We start from the raw sequence: 23910 nt of genomic DNA on the forward strand, positions 1-23910 counted from the left end.
TTGGTATGCAGCCCCATACCACAGTCATTTGTCACCAAGTCCTAACTTTGTCAGAGGCCCCTCCTTCCAGGTCTCTCAGGCACCACCCCAGTTCTGCCCTCCTCACCCCCGTGAGCCAGGTGACATCCAAGCAGCCCCACGGGGCACCCGGCTCTGTGCTGCATACTCTGAATGTCCCTGAAGGCCAGGGCTGTTGAGGAGAGCATTCGTGTGTGTTCTCTACCCATGCTGTCTAGTATAGGAGCCACTGGCCAGATGTGTCGACTGAACAGTTAAGATGCAGTAAGTGTGACCAAGAAACTGGGTTTGTCATTTTATTTCATTTTAATTCATTTAAATTTAAGTTTAATTAGCCACATGAGGCTATCAACTGTGGAACAGGACAGCAGAGCTCCGGAAGCTTTTGGCCCAGTGAGAAGAATCAGGACAAGGGCCCCCCCGGCCTCTCGCCCACTCTGTGCAGCCCCTAACCACTGCTCTCATGACATTCTTTCCCAGCCCCAGAACTTTCAGCCATGTGACATCATCTATTGATTAGAGTCCAAACTTCTGTGCTGTCTATGGTTGCCACAATTAGCCATTATATGTCGTTAACCTAAATTTCATTCATCTGCTATGCCCTGGCCTTAGGGGCTGAGAATATAGTTAGAAAACAATACTTTTAAAATAAGAACGCTCCTTGTATTACCTTTCACACTGTTTCTCCTGTTCTCCATGCTACACATTCTCTGTTCTATCCCCAGCTATAGCACTGTCCCCATAAAGCCTACTGTGGTTCTCAGTTCATGGTCTCCTTCCTCCCATCTGCCTCTCCACATCATGCCTGCCTTCCACTGTTCATGCCTTCTCCAGGAAGCTTTCTCTTGTGGCCCTCACTGCAAGCTATAGCTCCTCCCTTTCAACATCTTCTAGCACCTCCTCTTACTGTGCAGGTAAGGACACTGAGGCTTGGGGTTAAGTCACTTGCTCAAGGTCACATACAGTCAGTCCTCTGTATCCGCAGGGGTTCCTCATTGGTGGATTCAACCAACTGCAGATAGAAAATACAGTATTCGAGGGATGCTGAATTCTTTGAATTAGAGGGTTCTGCGGGTGCTTAAGCCATTCATGGATTTTGTTATCCTCGGCAAAGGGGGTGATCCTGGAATCAATTCCCTTGGATACTGAGGGAAAGACCATCCTTAGTGATAGGAACTCAAGTTTCCTGATTTCCAAATCATGTTCCCTGACCCACTTATTTATTAACTAGTGGTGACGCCATCTTCCTGCCAGTGTATTTTAACTTCACAATGGGATGTGAGGGCCAGGATGCACATGCTTCTTAAATCTCCCTCTGTGCTTGACACACAGTAGACTGAAAGTAAGTGCTGGCAGATACACTGGCCAAGCTCTGCTCCTCTCTGAAGTCAGTATTCCAGGAGTAACTCACCCTGGTCATCTCTGCACCCTGGGCACATTGGGCACTCCCCACACACAGGTTGAACCTGGCAAATAAGACTCATGGCATCAGTGCCACAGGCGAAGTAAAGCCACGGGGAGGTCAGGTCAGGTCTTCCTGACAACTGAGTGCTTCAAACAACACAAGAGCAGCTAAGTTTCCCCACATCACCTTGAGTGTCTGGAGAGCTAGGGCTATGACTTCTCTGTCTCAGGATCCCTCTCAGTGCCCAGAGAACAGTGGACATCAATAAATGTAACACCAATAACACCTTCATTGAGCGCTATGCTAAGCACATCAGGTATGTTAACTCATTTACTCCTCAGTGTCCATCTCTCAGTGTTTTATACATACGGAAATGGAGGCTCAATTAGCCGAGTGTCGTGTCGTGCTCCTGTAATTCCAGCTACTTGGGAGGCTGAGGCACAAGAAGCGCTCGAACCCGGGAGGCGGAGGTTGCAGTGAGCCAAGATTGTGCCACAGCACTGCAACAGAGTGAGACTTTGTCTTAAAAAAAAAAAAAACAACAAAAAACTGAGGCTCGGGGAGGTTAAGTCACTTGCCCAAGTTCATCAGATCAAGGAGCAGGGAAGCAGGAAGAGGAAAGCAGGAGTGTAACCCTGAAATCTCTGCTGTTAGGCACTGGCTTTCAGCTGAACTGACACCTCTGGAAAACAGTGTCAAAAAAAGTCCACTTCTCTTCCCAACAATTCAGACCTAAAACCATTTGGCGGGGAAGGGCAGGGCAGGCTTCTGAGTTGGGGAGGGGGTGTGGGATCCCAAGCTTGGGTGTCTGTTGGCAAGCAGGGTGCAAAGGGCATCTGTGTAGGGAGCGGTTGCAAGGGAGACAGAGACTGCTCACAGGCAAGGACTGAAATATTAAACATTAATATTAATATTTATAATAAATAGTTTAACATATTTATATAATATATAAACATATTAACTTTATAATTAATGAATATAATTATATTAACATAATTAACAAATATATATAATATAATAATATATATTTTATATAATATACATAATAATGTTAATATTAATATTTTAGGGACGATGGGAGTCATGAATATGGAAGAGATAAAACTAGAATGAACCCCAAGGTGCTGCATCAGAATTGAAGGTGTCAGTCTGAACTCACAGTTTTCCACATATTGAAATATAGATGCACATGTGTGTGTGTGTGCATGTACTTGCTCCCTAATTCTGCCCATTGACAGGCCTGTGGTTAGCAACACCCCAGCAGCAATAAGCAGACCTAGCTTGGCTCCTAAATTTCATTTTCCACTAAAAGGAACCAGGGCCCCTTGGATAAAGGACTGATTCCACAGATGGGAAGGGAGCATCTGTTGCCAGAAAGCAAGGAAGTACTTAAAGAATGCTGTGGACATGTCAAAGGGACACAGAAGCCAGCCTGGATGAGATCCCACTGGCCCAAATTGTCCACAAGGACAATCTGAGCATGAATGTCAACAATTTAAGAATCAGATTATAAACCACTGAATAAAATAGAAAAATACAAATAACTGAAACAGACATTGATAGCAGACAGGATATTAACATAATTTTAAAGTATCTCTTCAAGAAATGCTTCTGAATGATGAAGGGGAAAAGAATAACTGTACAGTGGAAAAGCCTGGTAAAATCCATCTTAGTGACCAAAGTGAATGTCACTACAGTGGGACAAAAGGAAATCACGTGCCACTTTACGGGATTCAAAGAGGACGCAGCATCCCTTGGGTGCTGTTCCGGCCAAATATGCATGCCCCGTGGAATCACACAGGAACATCAGACACACTCTCACTGAGGGACACTCTGCAAACTGACAATCCCAGGCACAAACATGTCCAGGTCATGGTCAACTGCGGTGGCTCATGGCTGTAATCCCAGCATTTTGGGAGGCTGAGGTGGGCGGATCACTTGAGGTCAGGGTTTCGAGACCAGCCTGGTCAACATGGCAACACCCCGTTCTCTACCAAAGATACCAAAATTAGCCGAGCGTGGTGGAGCACGCCTGTAATCCCAGCTACTCAGGAGGCTGAGGCACAAGAATCGCTTGAACCCGGGAGGTGGAGGTTGCAGTGAGCTGAGATATCACCGCTGCACTCCAGTGTGGGCAACAGAGTGAGATTCCGACTCAAAAAAAAAAAAAAAAAAAAAATCCAGGCCACAAGAGTCAAAGGAAGACTGAGGAATGTTCCAGACTGCAGGAGAGCCAAGAGACAGGACATCTAGATGTAATGGCAGTCCTGAAATGGATCCTTTTGTTACGAAGGGCAACACTGGGACATATGGTGACTCATGAATGGGGTTAGAGGACTAGACGGTGGGAATGTATCAGAGTCAGTGTCCTGTGTGGATGGCTGTGTTGCGGTCCTGTGGGAGAATGCCCTGGCCTGTATTCCAAGGGTAATGGAGTAGCAGGTTGACAAATTACTTTCAAATGGTTAAAAAAAAAAAAAAAATGTTATTTTCACTGTACTTGCAATTCTTTTTTTTTTTTTTTTTTGAGACAGAGTCTCGCTCTGTCGCCCAGGCTGGAGTGCAGTGGCCGGATCTCAGCTCGCTGCAAGCTCCGCCTCCCGGGTTTACGCCATTCTCCTGCCTCAGCCTCCCGAGTAGCTGGGACTACAGGCGCCCGCCACCTCGCCCAGCTAGTGTTTTGTATTTTTTAGTAGAAACGGGGTTTCACCGTGTTAGCCAGGATGGTCTCGATCTCCTGACCTCGTGATCCACCCGTCTCGGCCTCCCAAAGTGCTGGGATTACAGGCTTGAGCCACCGTGCCCGGCCTGTACTTGCAATTCTTACGTAAGTCGGAAATTATTTCAAAATTAATGAGAATTTTTTATCGACGTAGTATTTTACACATTTATGGAAGACATGTATTTGTTACATGCATAGAATGTGTAATGACCAAGTCAGAGTATCTCGGGTATCCATGACCTTGAGTATTAATCATTTCTATGTGTTGGGAGCATTGCAAGTTTTCGAGCTACCAGTTTTTTTTTTTCCTTTGTGACACGGTCTTACTCTGTTGCCCAGGCTGCAGTGCAGTGGGGCGATGATGGCTCACTCAGCACAGCCTCCACCTCCCAGGCTCAAGTGATCCTTCCACCTCAACCACCCGAGTAGCTGGGACTGCAGGTATGTGCCGCCACCCCCAGCTAATTTTTAAAATTTTTGTAGAGACAGGGTCTCACTATGCTGCCAGGACTGGTACTGAACTCCTGGGCTCAAGAGATCCTCCCACTTCAGCCTCCCGGAGTGCTGGGATTATACGCATGAGCCACCACACCCAGCCAAATTTTTTAAAGTTATTTTTTAAATCTCCACTTAATTTGATTTTGGTAAAACATTACCTGTAATTTTTCTTTATCAGTAGGTGATAAAAGCTTCAGATGATTCTACTGATCACTGGTGCGGTCATATTTCATGACTTTCCCCTTTCATCTCTTGCATAGTTTCACTCTCACCAAGCAAGACCTTCCCTGCCTCAGCACTGTTTTCCCTCTTCGTATTTTCCAGAACAGAAGTGGCCCTGTTTCGTGCCCAGAGCAGAAGAGAATGATGAAGGGCTCTGCTCTCCCAGGTCCTCCTGGTCTGTGTGTGTCCAGATTTTGAGGGCCTCTCACATACATGGCTCTGGACCATGTAAGATCTAATTTTAGCATTTTCCTGCTTGGAGACCACACGTTTGGAACAGCAGAGGCCGACCTGCCCATGCAGGCCTCCCATTGTGAAGGGCACGCGAAGCCAGGATACCGCAGCCCTGCAGGATGTGACTCAGCATCCTGTCTCAGTGCTGGGGCGGCCAGTAGCTCTGGCACCAAGCGCTGCTGCTGACCTCACCTCCTAAGACCACAAATACCCAGGGTAATTGGTGGGATAGGCATGCAGCATCAGCTCTCCCTGTTAAGACAACTTGTTTGTCCACCCATTATGCTGGGCTTCCTTGTGAACACCCACAGGTATCTATCAGGAAGAGTTCTTCCGAAGAACTGATCTGCTGGTGTTTTCAGGACACCATGAATCAAGAGATTGATCTTGTTTCTCTCTTTGCTTGGACTACCAGGAAGCTCAAAGTCAGATCTGTGGCCAAATTCTGGTAACCATACCAATGCTATGCCATGTATTCCATGTACAAACCTTCCCCTTACTTCATCTTATTTTCTTCTGCTTTCTTAATGTCCCAATTTTCTCACTGTTAAATTCTATTGCTCTCTATGAATGTTGTAGGGTGTTTCAAATCCTTTTTGGAAGGCACTACTGTAGATACAATACACGTTACCCCTGGGGGATAAGGACTCTTTTTCACTCCACACGGAATCCCTGGTATTTGGCAAAGAACCCATATTTAGGCACTAAATACACATCGGCTGAATGGATAAAGCCAATAGCTAAGTAAAAACCACCTTCATTACCACATTGTTTCACAAGAGGTTCTTCTCCCTTCCACCTCGCGAGGTGGGGCCTGGTCAGGAGGAGTCCCCAAGGCCTGGGAGGTAGGTTCCTTAGGGAGCTTTCTTGCTGTAGGGGCAGCCGACAGGTCAGTGGCCTTGACTCCAGACCTAAAGAGCCACTCCTAGACTCCCAGCTGCAACAGATACAGCGTGGCACGGGTGGGCCTGGCCATCTGGGAAGTGACAAGTGATTTCCAGATGCTGCAGCCAGCCTGGCTCTTTCCAGACCACACTGATGGCCCCTTCCTGTGGGAATTCTGACTGGGCCCAGATTTGGGGAAACACGCCTCGAGGACTCTTGGCAAGCTGGTGCCAGCCCTGGACCAGGAATGACTTCCGTGGGCACAGGGAGAGACCAGGCATTTCCTAACACAGGACCTCTGAACAGCCTTCTCTGAAACAAAGTCTTTTTAAAAATAGCTTCAAAAGTAACCATTCAAGTAAAGAAAGAAAAAAAAAAAACTGTAAAAGTAAAGGCACTCAAGAATGATGTTTCCCAGATAAAAGCCTGGCACAGGTTTCAAAGGAACTCGCGGGAAAACAGGTCAAGGCTAGGTTTTTCCTCTTAGGTGTCACTCGGTTAACATTGGTCTTTGGAGGGGAACAAGTGCGGCAGGAAGGGCTGGCACCAAAAATGATGGCTAGTGGGTCAGACACCAGGGCCAGACACCGTACACAGAACAAGACCCTCTGGAGGCCTCAGGAGGGCTCTGAGAGGAAAAAGACAGGTGGCGGGCCCAGGATCAGACACGCAAGTGAGCTAAGTGGCAAGGCTGATGTCGCATCCAGAGGCCCCGCTCTGGCCACACGCAGGCTCTCCCAGCATGTACTCATTTATGCCGCAGTCTCTTGTACCTCACTGCAATTCTGCCCCCACACTGCAGGCTGGCCAGCGTGGTTTCCTCATCAGCACATCACCCTGCATCCCGACACTGACTACACCCACAAAGCAGAAGCCCCCACACCCTCCAGCCCAATCGTCCAGTTAGCTTTGAAAATGGCTCCTCTCAGGGGCTAGGTGCAGTGGCTCATGCCTGTAATCCCAGCACTTTGGGAGGCCAAGGTGGCTGGATTGCTTGAGGTCAGGGGTTCAAGACCAACCTGGCCAACATGGTGAAACCCCATCTCTGCTAAAAATACAAAAAATTAGCCAGGCATGTAGGTGCATGCCTATAGTCCTAGCTACTCAGGAGGCTGAGGCAGGAGAATCGCTTGAACCCAGGAGGCAGAGGCTGCAGTGAGCCGAGATCATGCCACTGCACTCCAGCCTGGGTGACAGAGCGAGGCTCTGTCTCAAAAAAAAAAAAAAAAAAAAAAAAAAGAAAAGAAAAAAAGAAGAAAATGGCTCCTCTGGATTTGATTAATCCTATTTTGATTAACCCTGTTTTTTCATTTTCAGCCTTCCTCGAAGCAGCACAACCTGTCTGGATGTCCTCGTCGTCTCAGGAATTTTCTAATAAGCTGTAAATCTAGAGATCTGACCACAGAACAATGAATGCCAAAGATGAGTTCTAAAGATGTGAGTACTCTCTTTCTAAACGGACGCTGCTTTGTGTGTGGCTCTGCTCCTGCGGGCAGACGCGGCAGGCTAAGCTCTGCGGAGGAGGAGGTGAGTCCCAGCAGAGGATCACTTCCTCTCGGTAGCCAGGCTGGTTTTCTCCATCGCAGGGTCAGACTATAGCCCTGACCCAGCTAGACCCCCACAAGCGCATGACCTTGCTCTCACTGTGGGAATAAAACTCGTGATAGTCAGTTACAAATACACAGCAAATGATGAGCAGCACAATATAAACACAGATCTAGATTGGTGGCTCTGAGGACTCTCATTCTTATATTTGGAGGCCATCATCTAACCTTGTCTTTTCACTTTACACAGCGGGAGACAGGGACCCAGAGAAGTGCAGAGGCATGCCTTAGCCTGCACAGCAGATGACGCATCTCAAGACGGACCCAAGTTTTCTGACTCCGTCTCACAGCTTTGTCCCATTTATCATGAAGATGACTGCTAGTAACACTGCTGCCTACGAGCTGAGCTTGCATGCACATTCCTGGTGTGTACACGCATGCGCGCACGCTCCTGTGATGTGCTAAGTGCACAGGAAGGAGACCAGGGCCCCGAGGCATTCTTTTGAAGTCTAAGTACTGGTATTTCAAAAGTTTAATGAAACCTACTAGACTCTGAGCAAAATTCGTTTTACGTTAACCTTAATGAAAAGTTTAATTAAGTTCTGACAGAATTAACTCTTCACGTCTCTGTCCTCATTTGTCCCCATTCTAGAATGAGTTTTCTAATTAAAAAATATATATAGGGCCGGGCGCGGTGGCTCAAGCCTGTAATCCCAGCACTTTGGGAGGCCGAGGCGAGTAGATCGCCTGAGGTCAGGAGTTCGAGACCAACCTGGCCAACATGGTGAAACCCCGTCTCTACTGAAAATACAAAAAATTAGCTGGGGGTGGTGGCGCATGGTTGTAATCCCAGCTACTCGGGAGGCTGAGGCAGAAGAATCACTGGAACCCCGGAGGTAGAGGTTGCAGTGAGCCGAGATTGTGCCACTGCACTCTAGCCTGGTGACAGAGTGAGACTCCGTCTCAAAAAAATACATATACATATGGCCAGGCACAGTGGCTCACACCTATAATTCCAGCACTTTGGGAGGCCGATGTGGGTAGATTGCTTGAGTCCAGGAGTTCAAGATCAGCCTGGGTAGCATAGTGAGACCCCGTCTCTACGAAAAATACAAAAATTAACCAGGCATGTTGGTCAGTGCACCTGTGGTCCCAGCTACTTGGGAGGCTGAGGTGGGAGGACCAATTGAGCCCAGGAGGTTAGGGCTGCAGTGAGCTGTAATCATGCCACTGTACTCCAGTCTGGGCAACAGAGCAAGACCCTGTCTCAAAAAGGAAAAAAGAGAGAGAGGGGGAAAAAAAGAGAGAGAGGAAAAAAAAAATTGAAGGCAAATTCTGATTTTCTAACCAAACATTCCAACAAACTGCAGAAATAAAACCCGAGTTAAACCAAAAGGAACAACCAAACAGCACAATGGCCCCAGAATGGTAAGTCTATATGCTCCAATGTATAAAAGTGGGAGTCAATGGGAGGCCACTACCTACAAGGCCACACGGGTGGGGGCAGGACTCAGGTCCCTGAATCACAGCAGCCTGCATTCAAACCCTGGCTCAGGCCTCCCACCAGCCTCGTGGAACTGGTTTCCTAAAATGAGGAGAGTCCCACGTTGCAGGCTTGTGACAAGAAGATGATAGCAAGTGCAGAAAGTTCCAAGCCCAGAGCCTGCAGCCGGCAGAAGCTGGTCTCATCACCACCCGGATGCTCTCCGGGCTGCAGCACATGAAGGGGATACATTACAATCCCTGCTTTAAGTAGAGCTCAGGGAGGTGACGGGACCTGCCCAAGCACACAGTAGTGCTGCTAATGGCTCAAGCAGGAAGAATGGGCTGCAAAGCCTGGTTCTTCTGATAAACTCCATTCTGTCTCCCAGTGTGCATTCTGATGCATAGGGAGGAGGAAAAGGAAAGACAGCACTTGGATTTTGGGGTGAACAGCACAGGTTTTGGAGTCAATGAGACATGGAGTATGAGGGCCTCAGCTCAACGGTTTACTACTAAATAAAAACAGGCCACTGACCTCTCTGGGGCTTAGTCTTCTCATCCAGGGAATGGGAATTTAAATGTCCTTACAGGGTTTTCACAAAGATTAAATGAAATAATGTATACAAGGCAATTCACAGAGTGGAGTATGGGTGTCCCCTTTTCTCTCCTCCATCTCTGCTTTATTTTTTTTTGCCTGGGCACTTACCAACATACGATTATTGTGCTTGTTTATTTTACTTACTGTCTTGTCTCCCTCAACAGAATGTCAGCTTCCAGAGCAGAAATCTTTATTTTGTTTGTTGCTATATTCCCAGCCCCTAAAACAGGGCTTGGCGCACAGTAGGAGCTCAATAAATGTTTGTTGAATGAACAGCTCACAAGCAGACAGATGAGGACAGAGGGGTACTGAGACTGATTTAATAGCACTGATATTACTAAACTGCAATGGAGGCAAAGGTGGGAAGAATCTCTCTGTCCTTTGTTTCCTGAACGTCCAAGACAATTTTTAGTTGCTCAACAGGAAACAATACTCAATTTACAAGACCTCCAGGGCCTATCCAGGGCAAACTGGGCACTGTGAGGCAGGAGGTCAGGCAGGCCCTGTCCCTAGGGTGGCTCACAGTCTAGTGGGCAAGGCCAGCTTCTTCATATGTGCTCAGAAGGGCCCCATGCTTGGTTTAACACTCTGCTCGTGCCATCTTGAAATTCTTAATTATGTCTGTTGTTGTTGTTTGCTTGTTTGTTTTGAGACAGATTCTCACTCAGTTGCCCAGGCTGGAATGCAGTGGTGTGATCTCAGCTCACTGCAACCTCTGCCTCCCGGGTTCCAGTGATTCTCCTGCCTTAGCCTCCCGAGTAGCTGGGATTACAGGCACGTGCCACCACACTTGGCTAATTTTTGTATTTTTAGTAGAGACAGGGTTTCACCATGTTGCCCAGGATGGTCTCAAGCTCCTGACCTCAGGTGATCCACCTGCCTCGGCCTCCCAAAGTGCTAGGATTACAGGCATGAGCCACTGCGCCCGACCTCTTAATAACATTTTAACAAGGGGCTCTACCATGTTCATTTTGCATTGGGCTCCACAAGTTATGCAGCCAGTCCTGCATTACAGGAAACATTTCTGTACCTAAGTACATATACTACAGAGCAAGCACAAAACGCCAAGGAAACACTAAGGAGAGAAAAATGCCTGTGAGAAGAAAAAGGAAGACACGAATCATTTTCAACAGAAGCTGTTACCATGAAGGAAGTACGGGCAGGGGGCATTTGTTGAATGTCTACTATGGGAGAAAAGGTTCGCGTCATGAGCACATTTAATTCTGACAACCACCCTACAAGCTGCGTACTATATTGGCCACTTGAAACTAAGGCCTGCCCAAGATCATATAATAGCCTAGTGAGGTGACAAAGGACAGACATAGGAGCCAAACCCATGCCCATCTCTCCCTAAGTCCAAAGCTGTGGGAAAAACAAAACAGAATCAACATGGGTGGTTATTTTTAAGGCCAACATATTCAAGGTGGGGGCAAATCCAAGAGACACTAAGCCTCAGAGCATGAACAAGCATGTGGGTGCTGAGCGGAGGGGACCAGCGTTCACCAGGGTGGTGTCAAACTCTGTAAGGCTTGCTCCCCGTGTTCCTGGTCTCTTCCCATGAGCACCAGGCACCCCTGCCCATCCCAAAACTAGGCACATCTGTAACACTGAATGGAAACCTATTTGTTTACATGTGTTCTCTCTATATTAGACTGGGGGCATCCCTAGAATACACACAGATTGACTGGTGGGCAGAATTCTGCCAGATGCATGCACCCGAATGAGCCCTTCTCTTTGAATGTGGGAGGGACAAGAGAACAAGGCGGGAGAGCTGTTCCGTTAATTAGGCTGCATTGCACGTTAAAGGCGATGAGACAGTCATTCTGGTGATAACAATCTGTCATAAGACCCTACAGAGGCAGACTCTCCTGTTGGCTTTGAAGAAGCAAGCACCATGAATTCTCCATAGCTGCAAGAAAATGAATTCAGGCCAGACGTGGTGGCTCACACCTGTAATCCCAGCACTTTGGGAGGCTGAGGCGGGTGGACCACCTGAAGTCAGGAGTTCGAGACCAGCCTGACCAATATGGTGAAACCCTGTCTCTACTAAAAATACAAAAATTTGCTGGGTACACCTGTAGTCCTAGCTACTCGGGAGGCTGAGACAGGAGAATTAATTGAACCCTGGAGGCAGAGGTTGCAGTGAGTCGAGATCGCACCACTGCACTCCATTGGATGACAGAGCGGAAAAAAAAAAAATGAATTCAGCCAAGAACCATGTGAGCTTAAAAGAGGACCCTGGGGTTCAGACGAGACCCCAGCCCTGGCCAGCAGGCCTTGTAAGTCCCCAAACAGAGAACCCAGCTATACCGTGTCCAGATTCCTGACCCATGGAAGCTGTGAGATAATAAACATGGGCTGGGTGCGGTGGTTGGCCATGTGTGGTGGCGTGGTGACTCATCCCTGTAATCCCAGCACTTTGGGAGGCCGAGGCAGGCAGATCACCAGAGGTCAGGAGTTTGAGACCAGCCTGCCCAACATGGAGAAACCCCGTCTCTACTAAAAGTACAAAATTGTCCAGGCATGGTAGTATGTGCCTGTAATCCCAGACACTCGGGAGGCTGAGGCAGGAGAATCGCTTGAACCCGGGAGGCAGAGGCCATGGTGAGCTGAGATTGTGCCATTGCACTCCAGCCTGGACAACGAGAGTAAAACTCCATCTCAAATTAAAAAGAAATAAAATTAAAAATATATATATACTGTTTAACTGTTAAGTTAGTGGTAACTTGTTATGCAGCAAGCGATGACTGATACAGTAACCTACGCACATGTCCATCTCCAGCACAGACACAGAATTTGGAGGCACTGGGTGCATGCCACCTCTTGGCAGGACTTAACTGGACAGACTAGCAACAAAGACAATAAAGCCCAGGCTAACATGGACCGCCAAGGGCAGGGAGGAACCCCAGAGGGTGGACAGCTGCAAAAGGAAGGATATTCAACATGCCAACCCCCATCTACTCAGACACTGTAGGGGAGGGGGAGAAGGCAAAACCACACTTCAGAAGGCTGTAAGGAGAATGGGGTCCCTGGGAGACTTCCAGGTGGAGACCAAAAGGGGAAGGGAGCGTGGACAGAAAGGCAGAGGAGTCAGGGAGTTCACAGTTTACCACTGAAACCCAATAAAACAGAAGAGACAATATCCTGCCACTCGCTCTGGCCCATACCTCTGCTAGGGCAGGCAATCACGAATCACCAAATTATAATAATTCTAATGACCATGTTCCCTCACTTGACTCGGAAACGCTCGATTAAAAAAAAAAAATCTTCACTCCCGATCCACACCCTGGGGACAATATTATCTCCCCAGTGTCCTACCTGGCCCACAACTACTTATGTCTCATGCCAGACTGAGCCGGCTCCCAGGATGGCAAGGGAGCCAGGAGCTGCTGCCAGCAGGGCCATCTGCTCACCAGTTCCCACAGTCTGAACGGCACAGATTCCAAAGAGGGACTGGGAGCGGCCAGCAGCAGCCTGCACATGCGGAAGGCAGGGGAGAGCAAGGGAACTGGATCCATCCTGCTCTGCTGCAATCACCTGCATGCTGGGTGTGAGATGATCAGTTCGAGACACTTCCCAGAAGGCCTGCAGAAAAACTGTCTGAGTTACAACACTGCTTCCTCCAAGTCCGTATTCGTATTTGCATCTTATAGTAATGTAGCCGGGTAAAGCAGGAAGGCTGCTCCGAGTCAAAGAGCATCCATAGTGGGCGCCCTCTCAGGCCTGGCCGCAGTACCTGCAGGAGTCGGCCCCTCTAATTCTCCTGTGCTGTGAACTAACACCGCACGTCAGCAACACCTTGTGAAGACCGAGCACAGCAACCAAGCCCACTGTGGACCTAATTCTGGGCAAGGAACTTTTTTTTGAGACAGGGTCTCGCTCTGTCACCCAGGATGGAGTGCAGTGGCATAATCTCAGCTCACTGCAGTCTCGACCTCCTGGGTTCAACTGATTCTCCTACCTCAACCTCTTGAGTAGCTGGGACTACAGGCATGCGCCACCATGCCCAGCTAATTTTTCTGTTTTTTTTTTTTACGGAGATGGGGTTTTGCCATGTTGTGTAGGCTGGTCTCGAACTCCTGGGCTCAAGCGATCCACTCACCTTGGCCTCCCAAAGTATTGGGATTACAGGCGTAAGCCACTGCGCCTGGCCTGAGCAAGGAACATCACACAACTACTCCACAACCCTCAGAGGTCACAGTGTCATCTCTGTTTTATAGGTGGAACAACTGAGACCCACAGAGGTGTAGGAACACACAAAGGTAAAGGAACTCAGCCGCCAGCACGGGAGCCAGATGCCAAACCTAGGTCTGCCTGACTCAGAACTCCACTGCCTTCCCTCTACACCTGGCTGTTTCTCCTACATGTCTGGAATTTACTGTAGGGTCAAAGGTTAATCCATTTGAACTGTTAACCTTTATTTACTTATTTTGAGACAGAGTCTCGCTCTGTTGCCCAGGCTGGAGTGCAGTGGCGTGAACTCGGCACGCTGCAACCTCCCGGGTTTGAGCGATTCTCCTGCCTCAGCCTCCCAAGTAGCTGAGATTACAGGTGTTCACCACCAAGCCCAGCTAATTTTTGTATTTTTAGTAGAAAGGGGGTTTCACCATGTTGGCCAGGCTGGTCTCGAACTCCTGAGCTCCAGAGATCTGTCCCACCTCAGCCTTCCAAAGTGCTGGGATTAGAGATGTGAGCCACCACGCCCAGCCATTTGAACTGTTTAAATGCTACACGAAGGCAGAGAAATGAGGCCATCCCTAAGGGATGTGAGAGCAGTTAGGGATGCGACAAGGGCACACAGACCTGCAACATAGGCGGATGTGGCACCTGTCACAGAGAGGGACGCCAGGGGCTCCCTGCTTTCTCTGAAGAGAGGGAAATCACAAACATCTGAGGTGGGAGCACTTTTAGCTGGCCATGAGGACTACAGCCAGGTGAAAAGGAACGGGCCGAGGGAACATGCATGATTAGGGAGCAGGGAGTAGTCCCGACAGACTGGAAAAGGCACATGCGAGAGGGGAGGGCGGAAAGGCCAGCAACGCCGGTGACGCTGGAGCTCAGGAAAGACTCCAAGGACCAGAAGGAAGAAGCATCAAGGGACCAGGGGGTAACATGCCAAGGTAGAGAGGATAGGTCCAGGGGTGTTCCTCTGTGACAGGACAGAAGAGGTGTGAGGACGTGAAGAGGCGCCACCAGGGAACCTGAGAAAAAGAAGGCAGGTGGCTCGGAAGAACCGATCCATGTGACCCCGCGATTTACTGGATATGGATGAATCACAGCTGACTTTTTAGATGACCCAAAAGATGAAACTATTAACTAAGGCTAGACAGAAGGGAGAAAAGAGAAATATCGTGCTACCTCCAGTTTTTCTCCCTACAGCACCTCTTAGAGACGAGGTGATGGCAGTTCACCTTCAGGATCCATGGAAACAAAGAGAAATCTCTCCCTAACTCTCCTGATGCCAAACAAAAAACAACCAACTATTCCATAATTTTCTTCTCCAGGAGAGATTCAGAGAGAAAAGGCCTGAAAATGCAAATTGACACACGGATGTGAATGCGTTTCAGTCAAAGCTTAAACCAGGACAACTTTTCTTGTGTAGCAAGGAAGGTTAGGAGGCAGGATGGTGTTCTGTGCCTAAAAAGGTGGGTGCGACGTCAAGGTGGCTGAAGAGGGGTTTAAAAGGGGACCTAGGGGGACAAGCCCAGAGCCCAGCATCCCACCCTAAATGAGAACCCAGGTCTCCAACTCCAGCCCAGGGTCTCCCAATGGTCACAATGGTGTTGGGGACCTGCTGACAGTGGCACGAAAGGACTCTCGGTGGTGGTCAGAATGACCCAATATCCCAGGAGGCACCCGCCACCAGCTGGCATGAGTCCTTGGTGCTGCCCTGGCACTGCTGCTAATCCACCCCGGCGGCCTCAGGTATGCTCCCGCATCTGTATGTCCAAGACAGCGAATTCAACGGTACTACTAGCCTGGCCTCCAGAAAGGCAGCAGAGTAGGATCAACTTGGCATTAGAGGTCTCGCTTCAAACACAGTATTTCCCAGTTCCAATCTTGGGCCTCAACCACCAACGGGGAAAACCTCCCTCCTAGGGCTGTTTTGAGAACTCGATATGGAAAGCTACCAAAGCTTTATTTCCCACCCCTTTGTAAGGTCCCGCACAGCTCCCAACAAGGCAGAGAAAGGGGCCTTTTATTAGCAAGAAAAGGGCCAGGTGCAGCAGCTGTCACCACGCCTGCAATCCCAGCATTTTGGGAGGCCAAGGTGGGAGGATCACTTAAGCCCAGGAGTTTGAGACCAGCCTCAACAACACAGTGAGATCTCGTCTCTTCAAAACACATTTAAAAAAATTAGTCAGGTGTGGTGGCGCACGCCTGTAGTCCCAGCTACCTGGGAGGCTGACGTGGGAAGACAGCTTGGCCCAGGAGTTCAAGGCTGTAGTGAGCTATGATCACACCAATGCACTTTGACCTAGACAACAAAGACCCTGTCTCTAAAAAATAAAAATAAAAAGTTTTAATTTAAAAAAAGGTTAAATGCTAATGAGAAAGGTCCACATACGCATTTTCATGTCACTGCTAGTTAAGTTCTTAAACACATGTCCGTGGTCACGTTTTTAAAAACCAGTCTAAGTGACAGGCGCCAGTGCATCAACAAAGAAAGGGCTGGAGACAGAGGGAGGAGGTTTTAAGGAGAATTAAAGAGGGGCTGGGGGAGGAGATGGGAGGAACTCAGGGCGACGGGTGGGGAGGGTATGGGGGAGGAAAGAGGGGCTGGGGAGGGATAAAGGGGGCTGGGGGATCGGGGAGGAATGGTAGGGAGGGTATGGGGGCTCAGAGTGAGCTGGGAATTAGGATGGAACACTGGCTCAGGAAAAATCATATCCGGGCGGACAGTCGAAACCGTCGAAAATCAGGAAAGTCGAAATTCAGGCAGGATCCAGATCATCAAAACAAGGCAAGATCAAAACTCGAAACCAAATCAAGATCCGTCAAGATCGAAAGGATCAAATCAAGATGAGTGGGGGAACGGGGAGGAGAGTGGTGGAAGGGAGATGGGGAGTGAGGTGAGGGAAACCTGGAGGGAGGGATCCGGGGAAGGGGATTTTGGGGAGGGGAACAGGTGGAGAGAGGAGCTGGTGGGGAGGGGAGTTGGGGGCAGGGATCTGGGGGAGGAGATTTGGGGGGAAGGGAGCTGGGTGCCTGCAGGAGCTGCTCTGAGGTGGGCAAGCCCCTCTTTCAGTTCCTTCTTGACAGTCAGTCTCCAGACTTCCACTCTGCCCCTCCCTGTTTCCACCCAGACAGTCTGATCTGCAACTCGGCCCATGACTGCCCCCACTTGGGAGTCCAGCTGCTTCCAGCCTGGCAACCCTGACATGGGCCCTGAGCTGACCAACCAAAAACCCCAAGGTGACAGAGCAAATGTGTCCTGCGTCTTGAGCATAACATTAAAAGCGAGGACCAAGCAGAAGTCCCCTAGCAAGGACCCAGAAATAAGACATCTCTTTGATTCTTGCAGGCTAGTGTTCCCCTAGCCACATAATCTTTAGAAATCATGTGTGCTGTGATAAAAGTCAGTATTTCCCCGCCCTTTACTCAAGCACATAGAAACATCGGAGAAAAGCTGAGCATATTTCCACCAGTTCTGCATGAGAGTTTGACCAGAACACCCTGCCCTCGGTAATGAATGGTTGACCCCAATTTCTGAACACACATTTCCTTTTCCAATTAATTTTCCTTCCCCTCATGAGATAAAACAGACTATATATATATTTTTTTAAGAACAATATCCCTGAAAATTTGCTTACTTTTTAAAAACTATGAGGTCAGAGTTTAAGACTGCCTCCTTGGTATGAAGGAATACATTACATTAATATAACAAAGGGCTGAATCTTCTACAAACCAACAAAACACCCAAACAAAGGCAGAACTTAATTTTTGGCAAAGAAAAAACGAAAATGTTTTTGGTGTCCATTAGTGAATACATCAGCTGAGGACTACATCTTGGAATCTTTTCAATGAGCAGAGCTAAAGATTTCTCATAAGCGCAATTAAAGCACCCTGAATTGATACATTTAGGGGGTTGAGCATCTGTTTCAAATCAGTGAAGTGCTTACCGCAAAAGGAACACCTTACCAAAAGCCGGATGAAAAACTGAGGGCAGAGTGTCATGATTATTATTATTATTATTTTTAAGCAGAATAGTCTGCAAGAAAATACATAAAAATGCTCAAGTTAGGCCAGGTGCAGTAGCTCATGACTGTAATCCCAGTACTTTGGGAGGCCAAGCAGGAAGATCACTTGAGGCCAGGAGTCCGAGACCAGCCCGGGCAACACGGCGAGACTTCGTCTCTATTAAAAAATAATAAGTTACCAAAAAATGCTCAAAATGGTAACGTAAGGGTGGCAGAATAATGGCAATTATTTTCCCTCCAAGTGTTATATAATATTATTAAAGTGGCTAGACATATGTATGGATTTTAAAGCACTTCAGTTTTATACGTGCTTTAGATATAGTTTCTAAGGCATTAAAAAATTGGCATATTCTTTTTTTTAAGATGGAGTTTTGCTCTGTTGCCAGGCTGAAGTACAGTGGCACGATCTTGGCTCACTCTGCCTCCCAGGTTCAAGCGATTCCCCTGCCTCAGCCCCCCGAGGAGCTGGGACTATAAGCACATACCACCACACCCAGCTAATTTTTTGTATTTTTTTTACTAGAGACAGGGTTTCACTATGTCGGCCAGGATGGTCTCGATCCCTCGTGATCCACCCACCTCGGCCTCCCAAAGTGCTGGGATTACAAGGCATGAGCCACTACACCCGGACCAAAACTGGCATATTCTTTTTGAAGGTTTTCCCTTTGGGAGAGGAACAATAGCATTCCTTACCTGCTTGGGAGAAAGACTTAGGAACAAAAATTGAAAGTCTACTTACCTGAGGTTTAATTTTCGATCTTCTTCGCTGCCAGCCTCCAACTACAGAGAAAGAAAGAGAATATCACACCACAGGCACCACTGTCAACACGCCTCGGGCGGCAGTCTCACATTCTCCACCCTGGTATCGGAAAAAGATAAAGACATCCAGGAAACCTAGCTACTTCTAAACAGCCGTGCCCTTTCCTCACCAATCCCGGTCTGTCCCTTGGAGTCATTTCCGTGGGGGAATTTTCAGGTTTCCAAATGTTGACCCACATTCCTGCCACAGTCTAGGGGATGGAGTCCTCCTAGCTCAACATTTCCTATCTGGTGTTATTACCCAGCACGGTCTTTTAGCCCTCAGCCCTCAACTTTCCGGGGTTGTTCTGGATCTTATCCTGTTTTTCTCTTTTAAGGGGAGGGGGTCGTGTTTAAAGAGAATTCACTTCCTCCGTGGAGCCAGGCAGTAACAGCTGAGTGATGAACACCATTTTCAAAAAACCATCCCAGGCAAGACTTGCACAGTGGAAGGTGGCCAGGAATCAGGCTGGCTGTCTGTGGGTCTTGAAAGCTCTTGATGGTTCCCGAAAAGACTTAAACATTTAATACGAAACATCCTAGGCTATCAGTTTATTTACATAAATGCAAGAAAGAGATATTTAATATTTTCTGAAAGCTAAAAGGCCAAGAGCTCGGGCTCCAGAAGTACCTATGACTTATTTTTATTTTTTTTCTTTCATAAACCGAAATGAGAAGGCAACACACACACAGACACACAGACAGACAGACACACACACACACACACACACACACACACACCCCCCACGGCCAAACAACTCCTCACCACTGGGACTTGGCATGTTTTTTATGTTGCACACAGGCGCCCATTGAATGGGAAAGAGAAACCTGGAAAGCCGTGATAGCTGGGAGAGATGTAGGGCTGACTGAGGGCAGAAATGAGGCAGAAGCCAAGGGCGAAGGAAAAAGGGTCCAGAGATAATGTAGGGAGGAGCCTGGGCAGCAAAGGACACACACCAGGAGGTGGCAACTTCAACCAAGAATGAGTACACCAGCAGTGAGCAGTGAGCAGTGGCTCACACCTGGAATCCCAGCACTGCGGGAGGCCGAGGGGGGCTGATCACTTGAGGTCAGGAGTTCAAGACAAGCCTGGCCAACCAGGTGACACCCTGTCTCTACTAAAAATACAAAAATTAGCCGGGCATGGCGGCACGTACCTACAATCCCAGCTACCTGGGAGGCTGAGGCAGGAGAATCACTTAAACCCAGGAGGCAGAGGTTGCAGTGAGCCGAGATTGGACCACTGCACTCCAGCCTGGGTGACAGAGCAATACTTCATCTCAAAAATAAATAAATAAATAAATAAAATAAAATAAAATACGTACACCAGAGGACCTGGGAGTCCCCACATCATATTATGATGTACATACAAGATTCTGCAGAGGCACCTACCCCACACTGAAGGAGAAGTGGAAAGACCAGGGAAGGCTTCACTGACCACAAAACAAGTCACAACAGCAACAAACTGAGAAGAGTATGTTGGGTCTAACCCAGTGGTTCTGGGAGCAAGTTCTCTCAACAGGAGACACTGGGAGATGTCTGGAGGCATTTTTTCTGGAGGTCACTACTGGCACCTAGTGGGTAGAGGACAGGATCCCACATGTACTGCACATTCCACAATACACAGGACGGTCCCCCAACAAGAGAGAATGTTCCGGTCCCAAGTATCAACAGTGGGTTGAGAAACTCTGGTCCAATCCAAAAAAGTGCCTGGAGATCTGCCCATGAAAATTGGTCACTTTGAACATTTCTCAGAAATAACAATGTTATGATCCATTCCTGAAAATTATTGATTTATCTATTCTTGTGCTCTGCCTGTTCACACAAAGGAACTGAGATAAGATTCACAGGAAAACGACATAAGTGACATAATCAAAGACTGGGGGAAAAAAAAAGAAAATTAAAAGAGAAAGGAGAGCCTTAGGACTGAGGGCTGTGATCCCCCTCTGTTTCCCACGCCGGCAGCAGGCCTGGCTGTGTCAGGAAAGAGCTGCCGTGTCTGACTCATTATGAAGTTGCATTTCGAAAAGTGATGACGTGACTTGGGGGTATGGACTTCACAATCATTTAATCTTGGTCACTCTCTGAGGTTCTCAGATGAAAGGCCATGTCAGGTCAGTTATTCCAGGGAAGCTACATATGCCAAGGAACACATGAAAGAAGTAATCCACTCCTTTTAGATGAGCCAGGGACCACAGACAGGAAGCAACTCAAGCAAGGGCAGACCACGGCAGAACCCGCCTGGCCTAGGTCTCCTGACCCCACACACACTTGCTGTCTCCATCCCACCTTGCTTCTCACCTCAACACGTCTGGACGAGGACCTTGCCTTCGGGAAACCTCCCAGCCCATTCAAAGCCCAGCAATGAATGCTGCAGCTTTACTATGATCAAATAAAAGCTGCCTGAGTTTTACTTTATGTTTATCAGGTCACTAGCACTTGGTAAAAATAATGCTTTATATAATAACTGGAAATGTATCTAGTAGAAAAAACACAAATGTCCCAACAAAATGTGCTACATCCATGCAATGGAGTATTACACAGCCATGAAAAGGAATGAAGTACTGTCACATGCTACAATATGCATGACCTTTGAAAACGTGATGCTGAGTGAAAAAAGTCAGACACAAAAGGCCACATAGGGTGTGATTCCATTTACATAAAATGTCCAGAATAAGCAAATCCATGGATACAGAAAGTAGATTAGTGGTTGCCTAAGGTTAGGGAGAATGGGGCAGGGGGAGGCTGCAGGTGAGGGCTAAGGGGTACAGGGTTCCTATTTTGGGGGGGATGAAAATGTTCTGGAATTAGATGGTGGTGATGGTTGCACAATCTCATGTATATACTAAAAACCACTGAATTGTACACTTTAAAATGGCAAATTTATGGTATGCAACTAAAAAATAATAAGACCTTAAAAATGCATAAGACAAGAACAGATCAGGTTGTAAGTAACTCCAGGAACATGGGGTTTTGAATCAGAAATCTGGGCTGACAGGCTCAGCCTGAAGCCAACCTCTCCCCTTACCTCACATAAGTTTTTGTGATGGGAACCTGAGATGAAGCGCATAAATCGCCAGACAGCAGTGATAGGAACAGAAAACAGTCCCTCCTCACTGTGGGAAGGAAAGGTGCTCCTGCAATCTAACTTCTCAGTAGCAGGCTATTGATCGCCCATGTTCTTTTGCCACTAATCAGCGTGTAGAGGGGGATTACTAGAACCTTCTGTCTGTAGATAACTCATGAATGGCCTCTCTTCTCCAAGGAGGGGGCTGTGAAGATTCAACTTCCCAGTCACTCTGAAAATGTCCCTGCCAATCCCAGCAAAACAAGGCTGAAGAACTACCCTACCAGGAGACAGGGCTGTCAAACTAAACGTAAATGTTCTTCTCTTGTCTCACACGGAGACACAAACCTCTCCCATGTTATCAGTCAACTTCCCCCACTCCCTCCCACAAAGAAAGGGGCTGAAGAGCCCAGATGCCGGCTGCGGAACTTCCTGGGCCTGGGACAGCAGGGCCCTCCTCCAGTCTTCTCTAAACATAGCTAAGGGTTCGAAGGCAGACACTCAGCCTTGTATAAGAGTTTAGACCAGAGGCCTTGAAGGGTTCTTCAAGAGATGGTGGGCAAGATTGCACGACCAGAGAGTCATCCCTGCATCTGCAGAGGGCTGACCTGCTCAGAGGCCCAAGGCCCTAGCCTAGGACAAGCCAGGCCAACCCTGCAGGCTCAGAGGGCACCAGTTCCCTCAATTAACCTCAGAGGAAGAAGCAGCCAGGCAAATGGACCCAGGCCACACACAGACCCACAAAAACGCGCACAGTGCCAGTACACGAAGCCCAGGGATGCACCTCTGCAATCACCCAGAATGGGTCACAGTCACACAGAAAGATAGATGCACATAAACACACAGCCTAGAGTGAAGTTACAGAAAGGAAAAGCCAGACTCAGGCTGCACACACAGACGTGAGACACGGCCACACAGAACCCATAGCACGCTCGGTCACCGTCACACAGTGACACGGGCACGCCTACAGACAGAACTCCAGAGGCGGCAGGCGGGGAAACAATCTCACACGTTTGTAGGGGCACTCCCAAATGCCTGTCTCACGCTGGCACAGACCCCGGAGGGCAGGTCAGCAAGTCACATCTCACATCGCACAGCCAGGCACACAGGCAAAGGGCCTAGAACTACCCCCGCTACAGGTATCAGAACCATCGGCTCACGCAGTCACCCAATCAAGGGCTCCAGTCGCACATTCAGTCACCCCTGGACCCGGGTCACACTGCAGAGTCACTCGCAAATGGGAGTCCCCACCAGACGCACTGTCCTCCCCAGACAGAGGTCAACCCCAAGACGGGGGTCACACCTGAAATCACAGTCCCCACACAGTTGCGAGGTCACACTTGCAGTCTCTGCACAGTCACCCTCAGAGAGGGGGTCACAACGCACACAGTCCCCGCCTAACAGGGGTCACCCCAAGATGGGGGAGACCCCCTGATGTGGGTCAGAGCACACACAGTCTCCTGCAGACACTTCCAGAGGGGTCGCACTGCACACACAGTCCCTGAAAAGCCGCCCCCCGATGGGGGTCACACCGCACACGAAGTCCCCCACAGCTCCCCCAGACAGGGTCACATCGCACACAGTCCTCGCATGGTCACCCCGGTCCGGCTGCCCGGCTCGGTTCCTACGGCTGGGCCCCCGGGAGCCCGCGCAGCCGCCCCCCATGCCCCGCACGCGCGGCCCCGGCTCCGGCGGCCTCCGCGAGGCGTCCAGCGGCCCAGGCCGGGCGCGGCGAGCCCGGGGCTCACCTCGCTGTTGCTGGCCGAGGAGGAGGCGGCGCTGGGCGTGGGCGAGCGCTGCAGGGTCACCAGGGCCATGGCTGCGGAGCGGTGCAAGGGCGACCTAGATGTCTCGAGCTAGAGCCGCCACCGCCACCGCCGCCCGGGCCGGGCCCGGGGCCTCCAGGAGCCGCGCGCGGGCGGCCGGGCCGAGCCGGGCCGGGCCCGCCCCTCCCCCTCGGCGTCGCCACCGCCCCCGCCCCCAGCTCCCGCCCCCCGCGCCGGCGCGCGCCGGCCTTGGTGCGCGGAGTGGGCGGGGAAGCGGGGAGGGCGGGGCGAGGAGGCGCGCGTGCGCGGGGGCCCCGAGGGCCGCCCGAGGCCTCGGCTGGTCTGTCACGTCCCTCGCGCGCCCGACACACGCGCCCCCGCCCGCGCGCCCGGCTATCTGACCTGGGACTCGGAGGCGCGCGCGCCGCCCAGAGCCCGTCTGCCCCAGGGGCCCTGCCCGCTGCTCCAGC

At 49.4% G+C, this 23910-nt stretch overlaps 1 protein-coding gene and 1 long non-coding RNA gene across 6 annotated transcripts in view; one reads left to right on the forward strand and one right to left on the reverse strand.

Annotated features, from left to right (window-relative positions):
* The window catches only part of SSH1 (slingshot protein phosphatase 1), a 75660-nt gene extending 52037 nt beyond the window's left edge, over window positions 1-23623 (reverse strand). The window contains exons 1-2 of one of the 2 annotated variants that reach the window (XM_003907115.4): window positions 23423-23623; window positions 18549-18589 (exon numbers count right to left, since the gene is read on the reverse strand). In XM_003907115.4, coding sequence (XP_003907164.2) covers window positions 18549-18589; window positions 23423-23491 — 110 coding nt within the window. In that variant the 5' untranslated portion in view covers window positions 23492-23623. The remainder of the gene's footprint in view (window positions 1-18548; window positions 18590-23422) is intronic. The other variant, XM_009181636.2, reaches the window with a different exon arrangement.
* LOC103876049 lies at window positions 4544-7929 on the forward strand. 4 transcript variants are annotated; one of them, XR_635113.4, is made up of 4 exons: window positions 4544-4586; window positions 4968-5093; window positions 7302-7421; window positions 7779-7929. It is a non-coding gene; the product is annotated as an uncharacterized LOC103876049 (long non-coding RNA). The 4 variants fall into 4 exon arrangements; XR_635114.4 differs by lacking the exon at window positions 4968-5093 and having other exon boundaries at window positions 4545-4586; XR_004176190.1 differs by lacking the exons at window positions 4544-4586; window positions 4968-5093 and adding an exon at window positions 5327-5410.
* Window positions 23624-23910: the final 287 nt, after the last annotated feature.

Source organism: Papio anubis, chromosome 9 (genome assembly GCF_008728515.1).
Source record: "Papio anubis isolate 15944 chromosome 9, Panubis1.0, whole genome shotgun sequence".
Classification (NCBI taxonomy): Eukaryota; Metazoa; Chordata; class Mammalia; order Primates; family Cercopithecidae; genus Papio; species Papio anubis.